This window comes from Heterocephalus glaber, unplaced genomic scaffold, assembly GCF_053883595.1.
Source record: "Heterocephalus glaber isolate CG9 unplaced genomic scaffold, H.glaber_assembly_v1.0 deba00001745, whole genome shotgun sequence".
Lineage (NCBI taxonomy): Eukaryota > Metazoa > Chordata > Mammalia > Rodentia > Bathyergidae > Heterocephalus > Heterocephalus glaber.
This window is the reverse complement of record NW_028258451.1, coordinates 3,186,362-3,203,652: the sequence shown is the minus strand read 5'-3', so window position 1 is coordinate 3,203,652 and position 17,291 is coordinate 3,186,362. Positions and strand designations below refer to the sequence as shown.

General features: G+C 46.9%; 1 protein-coding gene across 11 annotated transcripts in view; it reads left to right on the top strand.

Annotated features, from left to right (window-relative positions):
• Znf606 (zinc finger protein 606) overlaps positions 1 to 17,291 on the top strand; it is a 51,094-nt gene that overhangs the window by 9,232 nt on the left and 24,571 nt on the right. For 3 of the 11 annotated variants that reach the window (XM_087200818.1, XM_087200817.1, XM_013066238.3), the window contains exons 1-6: positions 6,392 to 6,491; positions 7,329 to 7,409; positions 8,140 to 8,196; positions 8,656 to 8,741; positions 15,951 to 16,077; positions 16,306 to 16,401. In XM_087200818.1, the coding sequence (XP_087056944.1) occupies positions 7,379 to 7,409; positions 8,140 to 8,196; positions 8,656 to 8,741; positions 15,951 to 16,077; positions 16,306 to 16,401 (397 nt within the window). In that variant the 5' untranslated portion in view covers positions 6,392 to 6,491; positions 7,329 to 7,378. The other 8 variants (XM_021246062.2, XM_013066234.3, XM_013066235.3 and 5 more) reach the window with 8 other exon arrangements.

The following is a 17,291-nucleotide window of genomic DNA, read 5'->3' as shown; positions in this document are numbered from 1 at the left end:
CTATCTTTCCTCCAATGATGGTGGTTGGCTTCTTTGTCAAAGATGAGGTGGCTGAGCATGTCTGGAGTTGTTTCTGCATCTTCTAATCTATTCCACTGATCCTCAGGTCTGTTCCTTTGACAGTACCATGCTGATTTTATCACAGTAGCTTTGTAGTATAGTTTCAAGTTGGGGATTGTGATACCCCCAGCCATGTCTCTGTTGCTTAGAATTGCTTTAGCTATTCTAGGTCTCCTATGGTTCCAAATGAATTTTTGGATTGTTTTCTCAAGGTCCGTGAAGTGTGCTGCTGGGATCTCAATTGGAATTGCATTGACTCTATATAGCAGTTTTGGAAGTGTGGCCATTTTCACTATATTGATTCTTCCTATCCAGGAACAGGGGACATCTTCACATTTTCTTATATCCTCTTTGATCTCTTTTTTCAGAGTGCTGTAGTTCTCAATGTAGAGGTCTTTTGCTTCCTTCATTAGATTGAGTCCTAGATATTTCATTTTTTTGAATGCTATCATGAAAGGGATTGTTTCCCTAATTTCTCTTTCAGTGAGTCTGTTATTTGTGTACAAGAAGGCTATTGATTTTTGAGTGTTGACCTTGTATCCAGCTACTCTACTGAATCTATCAATTAAGTCTAGAAGTCTTTTGGTGGAGTTTTTGGTCTTCAATGTAGAGCATCATATCGTCAGCAAATAATTACAGTTTAACTTCTTCCTTTCCTATCTTTATTCCTTTTAGTTCTTTCTCTTATCTAATTGCTGTGGCTAATGTTTCAAGGCCTATATTGAATAAGAGTGGTGATAGTGGACATCCTTGTCTTGTTCCTGATTTTAGCATGAAGGTTTTCAGTTTTTAACCATTTAGTATCATGTTGGTTGTTGGTTTTTCATAGATAGTCTTTATCAAGTTGAGGTAAAGAACATCTATTCCAATTTTCTGCAAGATTTTTATCATGAATGGGTGTTGAATTTTGTGGAATGCTTTTTCTGCATCTATTGAGATGATCATATGGTTTTTGTCTTTGACTCTGTAAATATAGTGGAGCCTCTTTTTATATCTAGCTTTATTGCTATGTTCTTGACTCTATATATCTTTTAGTTATACTTTTCTACTGAGTGTTCAAGACCAAGTTAAAGTGAGACATATATTAATTAGGATTAACCTCTTGCTATCTGGCAAGGTCAATTAAATCTTCTCAGGCATTACCTTGGAACCGTGTAGAGCTTCTTAGCTTTTATTAGTGTCAGCTGTCAGGGTGGGTCACAGCCTTGCTTGATCATGTTGCTTTCTTTGATAGCATGGGATAATCTTCTCTCTAGGTAATTGTCCTTTGGCACACTGGTTGTTGGTTCTTATCTTTTCCATGTCTACAATCTCTGTGCTTAGGAGGTTGAGTGACTTACCAAATTTGTAGGATCTTACAGAGAAGATTCTCTCATTCCTGAGTTTTTTATTGACCTTGGAGGGCTAAAATATTGGCTATCTTCTTAGTCCAGCTACTTTTCTCATTTTGGTCCCTAAACTTTAGTTGTTGAACACCCAGAAGACAAGTTCAATAGCATTAGTATTGCAATGGGAGTAGTGAATTTAACTATTATAATTTTACCTGGATATCAAGCATTTTGGAATATAAAATATAGGGGACTGTCATTTTTATCAACCATGGTTGTTTTAGTAGTTAAATACCTGTAGAATGTTAACAGAAAAAAAAACCTTCAAATCAAGAGCCACACATAATATTTTAGCCTGACAATTATGGTGACAGTATCTTTGTAACCACTTAAATGTCCATCTTAGTATAAAACATCCATTGTTAAATGCAATCATCCCTTCTCCAAAACACAAAAAACTGTTACCTAAGTTTTTTTTTCCTTTTCTTTTTTTGGTACAGGGATTGAACCTGGGACCTTGCGCTTGTGAGGCAGGCGGCAGAACCACTGGGCTAAATCCCCAGCCCCTAAGTTGTTATCTTTTAATAGTATGCCATCTGAGGAAAATCTAGCGGCCTATAAGTGTACCTGTTATCATAAGTAGCTGGAGCATAAGAGAAAGGCAAATCACTGAATAGAAAGGAGGTTGTTACCTTAAGCAATATGTTGGAAGACCTGTATGGTCAGAAAGCATCAACACATTTACCTTGTATGTGTAAGACTCACTTTGTCAGACGTATAAACGAATTTGAATGTTTTCCTCACAGAGAACTTGTTCATAAGTTGGAGACTTAACTGTAGCCTTTTTGTTGCCTTTCACGACTTTCTGTAGATCCAGGCTTCTGTTTTTAAACATTTCCATTCAATCTAAAGAACATATTTTAGTATTTATTATGGTCTGGTAAGATGTTGAAAGATTCTTTCCTTTTTTTTTTTTTTTTCCTAAAAGTGTATTTATTTTCCCAGGATGTAGAATTCTAGGATTTTTTTTCTCTCACTTTGAAAAACCTCTTCTTTGCTTTCGTTGTTTCTTGTGAAAATTACCTATTGTTTGTCTTGTTCCCGGAATGTAATCTGCTCTGCTCACTTTTAATGCATGTTTTGTATTCTGTTTCCAACAGTTTAATTATGATGTTTCAAGTGAAGTCTTCTTTGAAATGCTTCTGCTTGGAGTACGCTGAGCCTCTTGGATCCAGGACACTGCCTTTAATCAGGGAAACTCTTTGGCCATTACTGCTTCATAAATTTTTTCTTCTGCTTTCTGGTTCTCCTTTCCTCCTGTTAGTTTAGTTACACATGTTAGTTCATTATCAGATGTTCTATTGTTCTTTTTTTGTGGGGGGGAGAGGTTTGTTTGTTTTGGGGATGTTTTGTTTTAAAATTCTTTTTCTCCCTTTATCATTGTAGCCTTTTCTTATGTGTCTGAATTCACAGAACCTTTCCTTTCCTTTGTGCAGTGTTTTTAAGACCTCTCATGGTTTATTTCAGCTATTGTACTTGTATTTGATTCTAGAATTTTCTTTTTTCTTTTTATTTTTTTCCACAAAATTCTCTATCAGTTTATAATAGTTATTTTAATGTCTTTTTTCCTGCTACTTGTCATTCAGTACATGTTTCTATTCACTTTTTTTTCTTGATTATGAGTCATGTTTTCTTGATTCTTTCCATGTCTAGTAATTTTTTATTGTGTACTGGACACTGTAGATACTGGATTGTCATCGTGCACCAAAGGCCAAATAGAAAATGGGTAAAGGTCATGAAGATTTTTTTCCAAGGAGAGAGAAAATAAAAGAAACATAAAACACATGAGAAGACAGTGAATCTAGTTAAGAGAATTGTACATGTATCACAGCAAACTACTGTTTCCTCCTCATGCATTTGACAGAAACTTAGGAATCTCAAAGCATCAGGCATTGGTGAAGACATGGAACAAGTGGAACCTTTAGACTAGTGGGAGTGTAAAAAGGTATAATCCATTTGGAAACAGGGCAACATCCCTATGGGTTCTAGATGTATATGCATATATTTATGTATTCACACTTGACCTGCCAGGGGTGGGGGACCCAAGCCTGAAGATAGTCCTTTGACTCCTCCCTTCTCCCTTTCTCCCCCATAGATTAGAGAGTCAAACAGAGTTGACCAATATCATAGACCCGGGATGGCACAGCCCTAGGAGACAATGACATTGCATATCCTTCCCTGTTCCCTTCCTGCACATGCCCAGATCACAAAACAATCATGCTACATTCCACCTAGGCCATGTAGGCCCCATAGCACTATTTGCCCTGTTTGCCTTCCACTACAAATAAAGAGCATGTGGTGCTCCAGGTGGCCATTAGCTCCCTACAAGCTATGGTTCCACCTGGTCCCAGCTTTTAAGAATAGTCTTGGTTTCTTCATTTTTCTTCATTTCCCACCACTCTCCCCGGCTTCAGATGTGATGTGATGTGTGGGTTGCAGCATCAGTCCCTTTCTGAGGGTCTCTGGGACAAATCTGCATGTGGAGACCTGTACATTAACACTCACATCAACATCTTTTGTAACCTATTCTCCCTTCAGCAGGGGGTTCTCATTTTAAAACAATGTCAGAGTCCATTCCTTCTCTGCTGAGATCTCCCACTGGGGCCTGCCCACCAAGCGCTCCTTTTATTCTCTCCCTTAGCCTCTGCTCCAACCACATCTTTCTCAGGGCCTTTCTCCTACAGTGTTCATCCAGGAATCTGTGTGTCTGGGTCTCCTCCCTGTCTTCTAGTCTTTGCTCGAATATCACCCTGTCAGTGTGGCCTTCCCTGATTCCTAAACTTAAATATTGCAGCTGCTGCTCCAGTGTTCTTGCTCCTTTCCCTGCTTGGCTGTTCTTCATCGAGGTTAACCCCTATCACCATCCTCTGTATTCTACTTATTTTTCCATTGTGTTCTCATCTCTGGAAAGTAATCTCCATGATGGCATTGGTATTGCAATTTTTATTCATTACCTCATGCTCAGAGCCTCCAATAATACCTTGCATATTAGGTGATTCAGTAAGTATTTACTGAATGAGCATCCAAGGCCATCAAAGTAGAGAAGACAAACCATCCCACAGCTATTCAGTGGGAAAGTATGCAGCAGTGAAGTTAGATAAAAAAGAGCTTCACATATTAATTGCACAATGATGACTACTGGGAGCAAAAAAAAAAAAAGGTTTGCAGATAAAATCTTCAGGTACCCATAGCATTTACATAAATGCAGGCAAGGCTTTGCATTGCTTCAGAGAACACACATTGTGAAGTTTCAGGAACTACGGGCGTGACGTCACTCTCAGGAGAGTGGCTGCCTCTGGCAGAAGGGATGCCGTTAGTTTCACTATTCAGCACCCTACAACCCAGCTCATAAAGTCCCTTGCCTTTACTTTTTGCGCTCATCATCTGGCTCTGAAGAAACGGAGGCAGCGGAGCCCTGCTCATGGCATAGGTGACCGCAGGGCATCTCATGGAAGAAGCACACGTCCAGGAGAAACGAGTTTCCCCGCTGCTGTGGTTTCTTTCCACGCAGAAGCCTCAGTGGCAGCACGGACACAGCCCGTGCGGCCTCCTAGCACAGGGGAACAGGTTCCACCCAGCACACGGGGGTGAGTGAAGGGAGCCTGGCAGAGGGAGCAGCACCTTCACAGTCCTGTAACCTGTCCTCCCTACCCAGCCTCCAGGTGAACAGCTGCGTGTGGGGGCTGCCTCCGATTCGCCTTGTTCTGGAGCCTATGGGCCACTGTAGTCCAGGAGCAAAGGCTGCTGGGACCTACCTTTAAATCAATGTCTCCTCTGCCTGAACGGCCTTTCCCGCCCGTCATTTAGGAATCCTGCTTCGGTTAGTGTGCTTTTCGGGCCACCTCTCCCCTTCCTAAGGGACCGATCCTCCCTTCTCAGATGTGCAAGCCCAAGGACAGATGCTGCCCTCTCCCAGCCACTTTTTCTGCCTCTTTCCTGTTTCTTGTTGCCGTGGTTTATATTTAGATGTCTCTCCAAAGCCTGTTGCCCTCATAGGTGGGGCTTTCGGAAGGTGACTGGATCATGGAGCGTGATGCTCATGGGTGGATTAGCCCACTGATGGCTTCTAGCTAAATACGATGCTGGGAGCTGGAGCCTGGTTGGAGGAAGTGGGGCACTGGGGGCGTGGCCTAGGAGTTTGTCTCCCTCCCTCTTCCTTGGCTCTCACCGCTTCTTGCTGCCTTGCCCGCCCTGCCCTGGAGCCGGTGGAGTGGAGTGTGAACTGGAATCTCTGCAGACTGAGAGCCAAACTAAACCTCTCCTCCAACTTGTGGGTTCGGGTACTGTGTCTCGCTATGAGAAAGTCACATGTCCTGTCCTCCGTGTGCTGTGGATCCTGGCCGGACTTGCCTTGGACACCTGCACACTTGGTCGCAGGGTGAGCGCTTCATAAATGCTCAGAAAGTAAGCTGGGCGTGCAGGAAGAGCAGTCTCCCCTGAGGCGGCGAGCAGGGGAGACAGACCCAGCACCCTGAGTGACAGTGGCGTCTGCTCGGGGACCGTGCAGCCCGCCCCCTCCCCCGGTGAATGCTGACTCTGGGAAGCTCGTACATGGGAGGGCAACTCAAGGCTTCCGTGCAGCTGCGCCCTCTGAGGAGAGACGGGGCAATCTCTCAGATCTCGGCAGCGGACTCCGTAGGCGAGGTCACGTCCAGAACTCGGTGCCTCGCCCCGCAGAGGGGCAGGGTGACAGCCACTCTCCCGACTGGGACCGGCCCTACTCGAGCTCCCGCGGGGACAGTGCCCCCGTCCGCCGTCCCTGGGCGGACGGGTAAACTGAGGCTCCGGCGCCGCTGTGTCCCCAGGCCCTCGAAGTGGACAGTGGCGGCGGAAAGGAACGCGGTCCCTGCCTGGATCTGCGGTCCACACAGCGCTGTCCACGCCAAAGCCAGCGGCCCGCCAGCCCCGGCGCCGGGCGGAACTTCCGGCAGAGACCGGGGGTGGGGGTGGGGGTGGGGTGGGTGTCCAAGGACTACAGCTCCCAGCGGCCCCCGCGGCGCGTCTCCGTCGGCCCAGGGAGCGCCGCCATTGTCCGCGGCCGAGGTGAGGCCTTCGCTTTGGAGGCCGTCAGGTCCGGGGTGCGGCTGCAAGGCAGCGGGCCTGCGGCGGGCGGGCCTGTGGACGGACGGACGGGCGGGGGTTACCGTGGCGCCCTCGCCGCGCCCGCTGCGGTCCTCCCACCCCAACCCGGTGCCCTCCGCCCGCGACCGGTGGGCGCTGCGCGGCCCGGCCTCGGTGCCTGCCTCGGAGCCCTCGGTGCCCGCCTCGGAGCCGCCGGGGCCGAGCGGCGCAGGTGAGGCGGCGTCGGGAGGCCGGCGGGGACCTGGCCCGACCTCCACTCGGGCGGCCTGGAGTCCGCAGATGCAGTGTTTTGAGATAACGTTTGCCCATCACGTCCACCACTGCACCACTTCGCCCTGCGGTTCAGTGGTCTCCTGGCATATCCATAAAATTATGCAGCCGTCCGCACGGTCCAAGTCCAGAACATTTTCATCCAGAAGAAAGCCTGCTCCCATGGAGACCAGTCGATCCCCACTTCCTGCCCCCAGCTCTGGACCGAGATTGCACTAGCATTGCAGCTAACAGTTTTTTTCAGGACCTTTGGTAACTTCTGTCTGAGTTGACTAGCTCCCTATTGGGAGTGGATGGCTCACACTTTTCACCCTCACTCAAGATTGTGCCCTTTTTTGTGCAGCTTATTGAAATTACCGTTTATTTCTTTTCAGGAATTCTGGTATGTTTTGATGTGTAAATTATGTTTTCTTATGAAGTTTCCTTCCTAAGAGTCTTTGTTGTTTCCATGGATGGGTTCTCTTCTTTGTTCTCCTTGGATCTTGTAAGAGAAAGGACCAGTTTTGTCTTTCTCTCTTTGATCTTTAGGTTGGCACTTGCTGTGCTCCTGGGCTGGACCTGGTTGATCAGTTCTTACAATGGCAGCCATCAACCCCTGGAGCACATGGGGTGAGTCGGAATCCTCTTTTTCTAGGAGTTCCCTTGGCCGAGGATCTGAGGAGGTGCTGAGGGCTTTTGGGGAAGAGAGAGGGTCTGTTTGTCTTAGCACAGGCAGAAGTGATTGGGAAGTAGAAATAGCAGTGCTTGGTCATTAAGGGGGGAAATTGTTTCCATAAAAGACCTTGCAACTTTTTTATATTTTATAATTAGCTCCTGAAAAGTGGCTTTTGAGAAGTGTCATTAGCTCTAAGAGATTTTCCAGTGATTAGTGGGGTTTCTCACAAGAGTCACACCTACAGTCAACGTGTCGTTTTTATTGATGCCGTATTTTTTACCTTTGCTGTTGTTTTCACTTACATAGTATTGATCTGTAATTTTAAAACAATGTTAAATGATAGTGGATGTCAGTTGTACTCTATCTTTAAATGAGGTTTCATCACTAAAGACATCAAGAGTATCATGCTAGTACATTTTTAAAAAATTAGATGATGTTACATTTTACCAAACACCTTTTCAGCCATGTAAAGGGCTTTATTTTTATTTGTCCTGTGCCTACATGGTGTCAGAACCTTTCCTAACATTGGTCCACCTGTGCATTTGCTGTTGGATTCTTCACATTCCCTTGGCCTCTTTTTATGGAACTTTGTCATACCCATTAGTGAGACAGTCTCTTTTTCCATTCTGTTACCTTCAATCAATAGGTTCGGTGTCACAATCCTAACCTGATTCTTCTGTGCAGGTGCCCTTATGGACCAGTCCTGGGGGATGGTAGCAGTTGACCCGTGGGCCTCCTGGGGTGAGTCAAGAACCTGTGTCCCTGCCACATGGGGTGCTTTGTTCTCCCTGCAGTGATCTACCATACCTGGGGATATGAGCTGGGGATCAGGTGGATTTTTAGGGTAGGGAGATTGGGGTCCAGATCTGTCTGTGCAGAATTGGGACAAGCAGTGGTCAGAAAACTCCCCTGGGGGATGAAAGTGATGGTAATATTATCTCTATAACAGGATGAAGGGGAGTTAATATGTAGCCGTTCAGGGCTCAGGCCCAGGAAGCCTGTGAACATGCATTGCCTTCATAGCGTAGGGTGAGGGATTCACATGGTAGATATGTTCCTGACCTTTGTAGGATGAGGAAGTGGGTTCTTCCCTACCTGTGAGGAGAGGGCCAGGGCTGTTCCTCAACAACCCAGGTTGAAGGGCTGTGGGATGGGGCTTCTGCAGGAAGCTGCCTCCATGTCTTCTTTTTTGTTTCCCAGCTCTCTGTCCTCAGGACCCCATGTGGCATGTGGAGGAGAGCCCTGAGGAGGGAAGTGCAGCTGGGCTCCCAACAGCCCAGATCCAGGTGAGATGGGGCGCTACTCTTTCTCAGGGGCTATTGTGTTCCCCAGGGATGGGTGTCCAGGTTGTCCCTGGCCATCCTGGTTGATGTGGTTTCTCAGTTTACAACAGCAAGATTTGGCTAGAGAAGGAATCAACTGGAGGTGTGTGCTTCCCAAGTGCAAGCAGAGAGAATTCAGTTTTCCATGACCCAGAGCTTACAACCAGCCTGTCCCCAGTGCTGACCTAGGGCACAGCTGTGTCTGTGAATACACTAAAAACCAATAAACTGGACACATTCCAAAGGTAAAACTTACGGTATGTGGGTACCTCAATAAAGCTATTACAGGAAGTCCCAGACTTCAGTGTATTCACAGACACAGCTGTCACAGCTGTGCCCTAGTTTATTTGTGGGAGTTGAAGTTGAAGGACAGCCCTTAATGGCTGGCAGCCCCCTATTTCTACCTCCTGCCTCAAACGTTCAGTACCTGGCTCAAGCTCATGTTTGGTGGTGAACTTCTTGCTGTGAAGGGAACAAAGACAGGTGTCAGCCTTTACCCTGGGGACCACCCAGCCCCCCTTCCAGGGTCATTTGCTCAGCTAATGATGCCTCACAGCTGGCCTGGGCTGCACATGCTCTGCAGGAGATGTGGAGGGAAGCCCCAAGTCCTGCAGCAGCTCAGTCCAGGGATAGGGCAGAGTCTGCACAGAGGTCAGTGAGGGCACAGCCACCGGGATCCATTCACAGTAGCTGGGAGCTGCCTGTGAGACCTGAGCCAGGAGGTGAAGGGGATGTGACAGCCAGATGGGCACAGTCTGGTGGGCAGGGGTCTGGCCTCCTACAGCACCACAGGTGCGTTTTGGGTGTGTGTTGTGCATGGCATGGCCAGTGCCCAGGTGAAGATTGGCCCCTGTAGATTTTAGGCTGGAGATGCCCACTGCAGGCCTTGCTCCGTCCTGGTGGGAATATGGAGCCTGAGAAGTGTTGGCAGTAGAGGCACCATGGTCCAGGATATGGCTGTGAGGTATTCCTGTTGGAGTTGGGAGGAGGGACTGTGGTAGCTCCTGACCTTCCAGGCTCCAGTCTGATCTGGGCTGGGTCTGGGGAGATCAGAGACATAAGGGAGTTGAGACAGGGCTTTTGGTCTGGGGTGGGCACAAGGCTGGCTCTGGAGAGATAGGACAAGCGTCCTCCTCTTCCTCTCCCTGCACAGCCTCCTCACCAGAGACAGCCCCTTAAAAAGAATTTCTTAATACAATAAGTCCCTGACTTACAAATGAGTTCCTTTCCGGGAGAATTGTTCCTAAGTTGGATTAGTTCATAAGCGGACAAAGTGAGTCTTACACAGCACATACCTATGAAAGTTTGCACCTTGAGTGGTCATAAGTTGGGAACTTCTTGTAGTAGCTTTATTGAGGTACCCACATACTGTAAGTTGTACCTTTGGAATGTGTACAGTTCATTGGTTTTTAGTGTATTCACAGAATTGTACATCTTAACAGTATCTGACTGCAACGTTTTTCTTACCCCCCAAAGATGCCCTGTATCCATGAGCAGACACTCCCTGCTCCCTTCTTGCAGCCTCTGGCACCATGAATCTACTTTCTATGGACGCCTGTTGCAAGCGTCTCATAGAAATGGAATCATGCACCGTCTGGCCTGCTGTGTCTGGCTTCTTTCACTTAGCGTGGTGCTTTTGAGGGTCGGCTGTGTTGTAATCTGCATCAGGATTTTATTTTCAAGATGAAAGTATAACTTTTTAACTGGCTTTCAGTATTTTAAGGTTATCTGCATGCCTCTAAATGGGAAGTTTTACATCCAGTTTTTCTAATTTCATCAGATTAACATTTGCTCTGTTGATTTCCTGCTATGAAAGGTGAAGAAAAAGAATCCCTAAGTCTTTTCTTTGTAAGTTAAAATAAGGAATCATGCAATTATGAGATACTGTGATAGAAAAATTTTAAAGATAACATCTCTACTTAACTTTATGCTCCCCCCCCAAATTAAACAAAAATTAACACAACCTCCTGCAGTTCCAAAGTTGACAGTGAGGTGCTACATCGTAAGTGTGCTGTACCCAGGAAGCAGAAGGCCTGAGAGGAGTGAGGCAGGGGTGGGTTCCTGGCTTTAGGGCTGGAGACTGAGCCTCCTGCCTTGTGGTCTGTAGTTATTTTACAGAATCAGCAGTGGAGCTAGGTTAGGCTGAAAGGTGCGCCTGAGTCAGTCACTTGGGAACATATGTTAGTTATAAGCAAACTCCATGAAGAAGCCTGGTTAACCGTGATGCTGCACTCTACTGCTGGTTTATGTGAGGGTATCTGGATGGTTAGAGTAATGGTGAGAAAATAAAACAATTAAAATAACAACAATTTCTAATGTCTGAAGAGTTGTGATTTCTGAAAACATCCTGGCCCCCTCCCCACATTCATTCTGGATTTTCCCTTGTGGGAAACCTGAACTTGAATCATGTCAGTTTTTAATTAAATAATGTCTTTGGGAATGCAAATGAGCCTCTGTCCCTTTATGGTTCTATCCAAGTTAAGTATTCATTGAAATAAAGCATTCACTTGGTGAAAATATAAGATGCTATCATCCCTCATCGAAATAGTCCATCCTTGGAAACATGTTAAGTAGTGAAGTTTTAGCTAGCGGGATCCTAGATCCTATTATTTCAAAGAATAGGGGAAAATAAGAGTGATAATATCCCATTTGAGCTAAAAACCCCATTCCCCCCAAATATGGAAATGCCTCAAACCCCTTAATAATCCACCAAGAATACATGCGTGATAAATGTGTACTAAAACACTAGTAATCGTCTGCACCCATCCTTGGGCATTCTCCATAATGTGTACAATCTGGATACGTTTTTCTTCTCTGTAAAGAAAGTGCACTAAAATATTGAAATGATCTCTTGAGAAGCCATCTGAGTTGCCCCCGGTTCCATGATGTACTGAACAGTCAAGGGCCTCAGACCACCAGGCAAGACTCCATTGGGGAGACACTGAGACCCCGCCCTGCACCCTGGCCTTGGCTTTCCAGTCCTCACGAGGGTTTAAATGTGTGGCTGCTGTGTAAGCGGGTCCCAGGAAGTGCTTTAAGTGCCTAGAGGCGTACATGTGCGCACTGATATGTGCAAAGATGTGCACAGAGTTGGGTGAGGCTTCCGACGGGAAAATGTAGGTGCAGATTGTGAGGTTTGCAGTGTTGCCCCCCGGGTCCTCTGCCTCCTCACCGCAGAAGATCTGGTTGCGGAGAAGGTCATGTTGCCTGTGCTCAAGGGTCCCTCTTGTCCTCAGAGACTGCTGTTTTCCCTATAGCCTTCCATTTTCAGTTCTAGACAGGTGCTTGGTCTTCTCTGATCTCAGGTGAGGCCTCACGGGCCCCAGCATTGGGGAGTGTTCGGCTCAATGTGGGGACTCTTGCTCTTCAGCCCATAGGCATTCCAGTTGGATGACATCTTTTTAAATCCTGGAAGTTTCTGCCATTTTAAATTTTATTTTGGCCAATTCTTTACTTTTAGGAAAGTAAAAAGTAGTTGAGCAAACTGCATCCCATATTTGCTTTTTATGTTTTTCTTTATCCTCATTACTGTGGTGGTACAGGGTGTTGGACCTAGGGCCTTGTGGTTTCAAGGCTGTCACTGCCATGGAGGGGCACTGCTGAGCCTCTAAATTTTGAGTATCTGTGGCTCAAGCTGCGTTTGTAATTGTTCTGTCAGCCTCCCTAGAAGCTTGGATTACAGTGTGTACCACTGCACCCAGTGGTTTTCCATTTTTGTGTAGTCCTCAGTTGTTTTCTCACCCTTTGTCAGATTAGCTGGTGGTGGATTCATTGTGACATAATCCAATTTCATTTTTGTATGTTAACCATGTAGACATAGATACACAGTCTGGTTTTTTTTTTTTTTTTTTTTTTTAACATTTCCCCCCCACGTGTAACTTTTTAAAAACCTTTATGGAAGTCGGAAATGTAGCTCAGAGGTACTGCTTCTGCCTGGCAAGTGCAAATCCCTGAGTTCAATTCCCGGTACAAAAAACCCCCCAAAAACCCCCCAAAAACCTTTTTGTAACTTTGAGGTCTCTCTGTTGATAGATGGAGTAGGCCAGGTTCCTTCCTTGTGCACTCCTGGTAGTACCCACTGGACGCGGCCACTGTGTGTCCCTCCTTTTCTTTTTGGATGGGCTTGTTACTCCCTTGCCCTGTCATTTTTGGTCGAGTCCAAACTGTGTGGTTTTCTTCATGGTTGCGCATTGTGCATGTGTGTGAGTTGGCGTGCCCCAGAAGAATTCTGCCAGGTTTTCTCGTGTTACTAGTGCCGCCACGTGGCTCTCCAAAGGCACACAGCCTTGCTCAGTCTCCCCCCTTGGTGGGGAGAGTGCCTGCTTCCCAGCGCCCTTGCTGGCCCTTGACACCATTGGGTTAATTTTTGCTTACCTTGAGACCGCAAGGGTATATAGTAGTACACTCATGTGAGTATCCCTGATTGCTAGTAGGGGTGACTATCTTATGAAATCTTTATTGGATATTTGTGTCTCTTTTCTTACTCCCCTGTCCTTAGATTTCTAGACTGGCTTGCCTAATAGGTGGCTGTTTCAGTGCATTCTGAATCCTGATTCTTTGCCATATATGAATTATCTCCTCCCATTCTATAGCTTCTCTTAATTTGTGGTGTGCTTTTGTCGAATATGTGTTTTGTCAAATACATGTTAATATGTTTTGTCAAATATATGATCATGGGTAATGTTTTTGTGTCATATTTTGAGTGTGTTGTATTACTTTAAAAAACCCTCCTTTTCCTTTATACTGTCTTTCTACAGTCTTCCATTGGGTGGCAGGCCTCCTGAGTAAACTGTGTTCTGACCTCCCCTCTATATTCTATGTCCTTTTCTTGGGAAGAGGGCAGAAACTTTGGCAATCACATTCTCACATTTTATATCTATTTTATATCTATATATATCTATATATAATCATTTTATATCTGCATATATCTCTATATATGTCTGTATCAATATCTACCTGTAGATCTGTTTTTTTTTTCTTTTCAGTACTGGGGATTGGAAAAGGGCCTCATGCATGCTAGGCAACATTCCTCATCCTTTTTAACATTTTTTGAGACAGTGTCTCATTTAAGTTGCCCAGGCTGTCCTTGAACTTGTGATCCCCTTGCTTCAGGCTCCCAGGTAGCTGGGATTACAGCATGCACCACCATGCCCAGCCTTCTCTCTCATGTCCTGTGGGTCATTCTGTTCTCCCAGGAAGTCTTCCCTGTAGCATTCTGTCCATTTTGCACCACAGCCTCTGAGGGCTGAGAGCCTTAGAGTAGGATGTACAGTGCTTTAGAGGTTGGATGCAGCTGCTGTAGATTCCCTGTCCTCTTGGCCACTGAGGTCCATCTCTGCCTACATGGCAGGTGTCCCTTGAGTCTGGGCTCCTCTGGTCTGTTGGTATGTTTCAGAATCCTGCCTTGCCGATTCATGACCAGTGCTTGCCTCCCACCCTCCCCACAGGTCCTGCTCTGGGCTCCACGGCTGGTTGGGTGCTGCTTGCAGTCTCCAGGCCACAGACACCCGCCCGTGCTGGGCTGGGGGTGGGCCTTGGCTCACCTGGGAGCCTGAAAGCTCCCACACTGCGTCTGGATGGCCCCTGGGGCTTTTGCACAGGCCTCAGGGCAGTGCTGTGGGTAGTGCTGCCTGTGCGGTGGGTGGGTGCTGGCAGAGCCATCCTGCACACATGCTTTGTGCTCGTCTGTCTCCACCCTGGGTCACACCCCTGCACACCCCTGGGGAAGGCTCTGTGCTGCCACAGCTCTTCCTGGCTTGTGGGGCAGGGGCCCCCATTCTGCTGGTGGCTCAGCAGTTCTAGCAGGGGTTTGTGCGACTCCTGGCACTGCTGGCTTGTTCTCATCACTGTCTGGGTATCTCTTCTTAGTTTTGTTTTGTTTAATTTTTATTTAGGAGATTTTTGGACCCCAGAGTAGAACGTAACCTGTTTTAGTTTTCTTTTGCTGTTGTAACACTACCACAGATTTCATGGCCTCAAACAGCATGTTATTCTCTTGCTCTGGAATGTGGAAGTCTTCAGATGAGTGTTTAGGGCTGGGTCCCAGCAGGAGGACTAGGTGAGAATCTGTTTTGCTGTCACTGCTTCCTTCCTGGGCTCACCTCCTCCATCTTGAAAGCACATGGCTCAGACTTCTGTTTTCATCCTTGTCTCCTTTGTGTGATTCCACTGGGACCCCTGTGTGCTCAGGATAATCTTTCCATGTCGATATCTTTAGCTTGTCCTGTCTACTATAAAGTCCTTATTGTTCAGGTTGCAGTCACAGATTTGAGGGTTGGTGTGGATGTTGTCTGGCCGTGCTTGGCCTTCCACAAGCATCTCACCCACAGCTTCAGCAACTGCCAGCTTTCAGCTCACTGCCTTTCATTTGTTCTAACACAGCCTTTTTGTTAAACTGGAGTACTTTGGAGCAAATGTCAGAATTGTACCGTTTCCCTTGTGAGCACTTCTGTATGTGTAGTTAGTGTATCTGAGAGACTGTGATGCTTCATCCTGCCAACTTGATTGGATGGGGAAGCGCCTAGGACAGTGGTAGTGAATGCATGGCATGTGTGCCACAGCAGGCTGTTTGTTGTCATCAGCAGCTCTAAAAGGCTTGCCATCACTGACCTAGGACCTTAATGAAGCACACTTCTGTTGTGTGAGGGTATTTCTAGAGAAGATTGCCCTGAGGATCAGTGGTCTGGGGTGCCTCCCATGTGGCTGGGCAGCACCATCCAGGAATGAGGGGCCCTGATGAAACAGACGTAGAAGGGAAGCTGCAGCACAGGTTCCTCCTCTGCTTTCTGCTTCCATGAGGTGAGCAGCTTTCCCCCACCATGCTCTTCTGCAATGAGGTTTCTGCCTCACCGCAGGCTGGAAGCAGTGGACCCCATTGACCAGGAAATCTCAGAACTGTGAGCCAACTAAACCTGACTCACTGAGATACGTACTTTCTTTTCAGACCACAACCACAGCTTTATCAGAGCCAGCACAGTTGACAGTAATGTGTTTCCCAGTCCATGTGCAGTTTTCCTCACTTGTCTCCAGAATGTCTTCTTACATTTGGTTTGTGAGATCAGGATCCAAACCAGCATGGTCTCAGGTCCTCAGAGAGCTGGCCATGTCCCCTCTGTCCCCTCCATCTCCTCCTCATTCCACCCAAGGCTGCGAGCGAACCCTGTGATTTTCTAGGAGCCGGTGACCTTCCGAGATGTGGCCGTGGACTTCACCCAGGAGGAGTGGGGGCAGCTGGACCCTACACAGAGGATGCTGTACCGCGACGTGATGCTGGAGACCTTCGGCCACCTGCTGTCTGTGGGTGAGGCAGCCCTGCTGGGTACACAAGCTGCTCCTGTCAGGGGCCTCTGTAACACTGTGGGAGGGGTGGGCCTGAGTCCTGAGGCTGAGGAATGGGGCTACCTGCTAGTGCTTTTGATGCCTACATTGTCTGATCATGTGGGTACCCATGGGGAAGATAGACAAGGGAAGCCTTCTTGGGCTGCCCCGAAGCTGCACTGACACAAGTCCGCATTTCCTCCTCGTGTAGGGCACCAGATCACCAAGCCTGAGGTCATCTCCCTGTTAGAGCAAGGAGAGGAGCCGTGGTTGGTGGAGCCCATGCATCCTCAGAGCTCTTGTCCAGGTGAGGGCAGGCTGGGGTGGGCAAGGAGCTTCCCCAGAGCACTGCTTCCTTGGAAGTGGGGTGAGGCGGAAGGAGGTACCTGCTCAGGTGGGTCCAGAACTCCCAGTGGGGCGGCTACTCTTGCTGCGTCAGGGAAAGATACCCGAGCTACCAGGGCACCAGCTCTGCCCAGCTTCCCTTGGCCTCTACTCTCCACACCACTCATGTGTCCTACTACTCTCTCTCTCTGAGGTGACTTGTGAAGTTTTTCTTCTTTCCTCTCTTGCTAAATGGTAGCCTGTGGCCACAAACCCTTCTTTAAAAAGGTGATAAAAAAGTTTTTTTTTTTTTTAGGTAATCGTAGAGTTCAAAAACCTCAAAGCTATATAAAATGTTTAAGCTGAAAAAAATCTCATTTGTACTTCCTATCCGAAGTACTCTTACCCGCTAGTAGACACACAGAGTAGCACACAGGTATTACTCCATCCTTCCATCCATCCATCGGTCCATCTTTTTATCTTTCTGCCTGCCTGCCTTCCTGTCTTCCTTCCTTCTTTTCTCTGCCCTCCTGCTCCCCTTTTCCTCCCCTTCCCCCTCTCCTTGTACTGAGGATTGAACCCAGGGCCATCACAATGTGCTGAATCCCCAGCTCTTTATTTACTTATTTTATTTTGAGGCAGGGTCTTGCTAAGTCCATGGTTACTTGCATTCTTCCTCATCAACCTCCCAGGGTGTTGAGATTCTAGGCATGCACCACTATCCCCTGGTAATCTTTTTCTTGTAGTATACATTTTTATTTTCTTAGTGCTTGACCTGGAAATTACAATTAAAATCTCAATTTTATTTGTTTATTAGGGTTTTCTTTTTGTAGACAGGGTCTTAGTATATAGTCCAAGGCTGGCTTCATATTT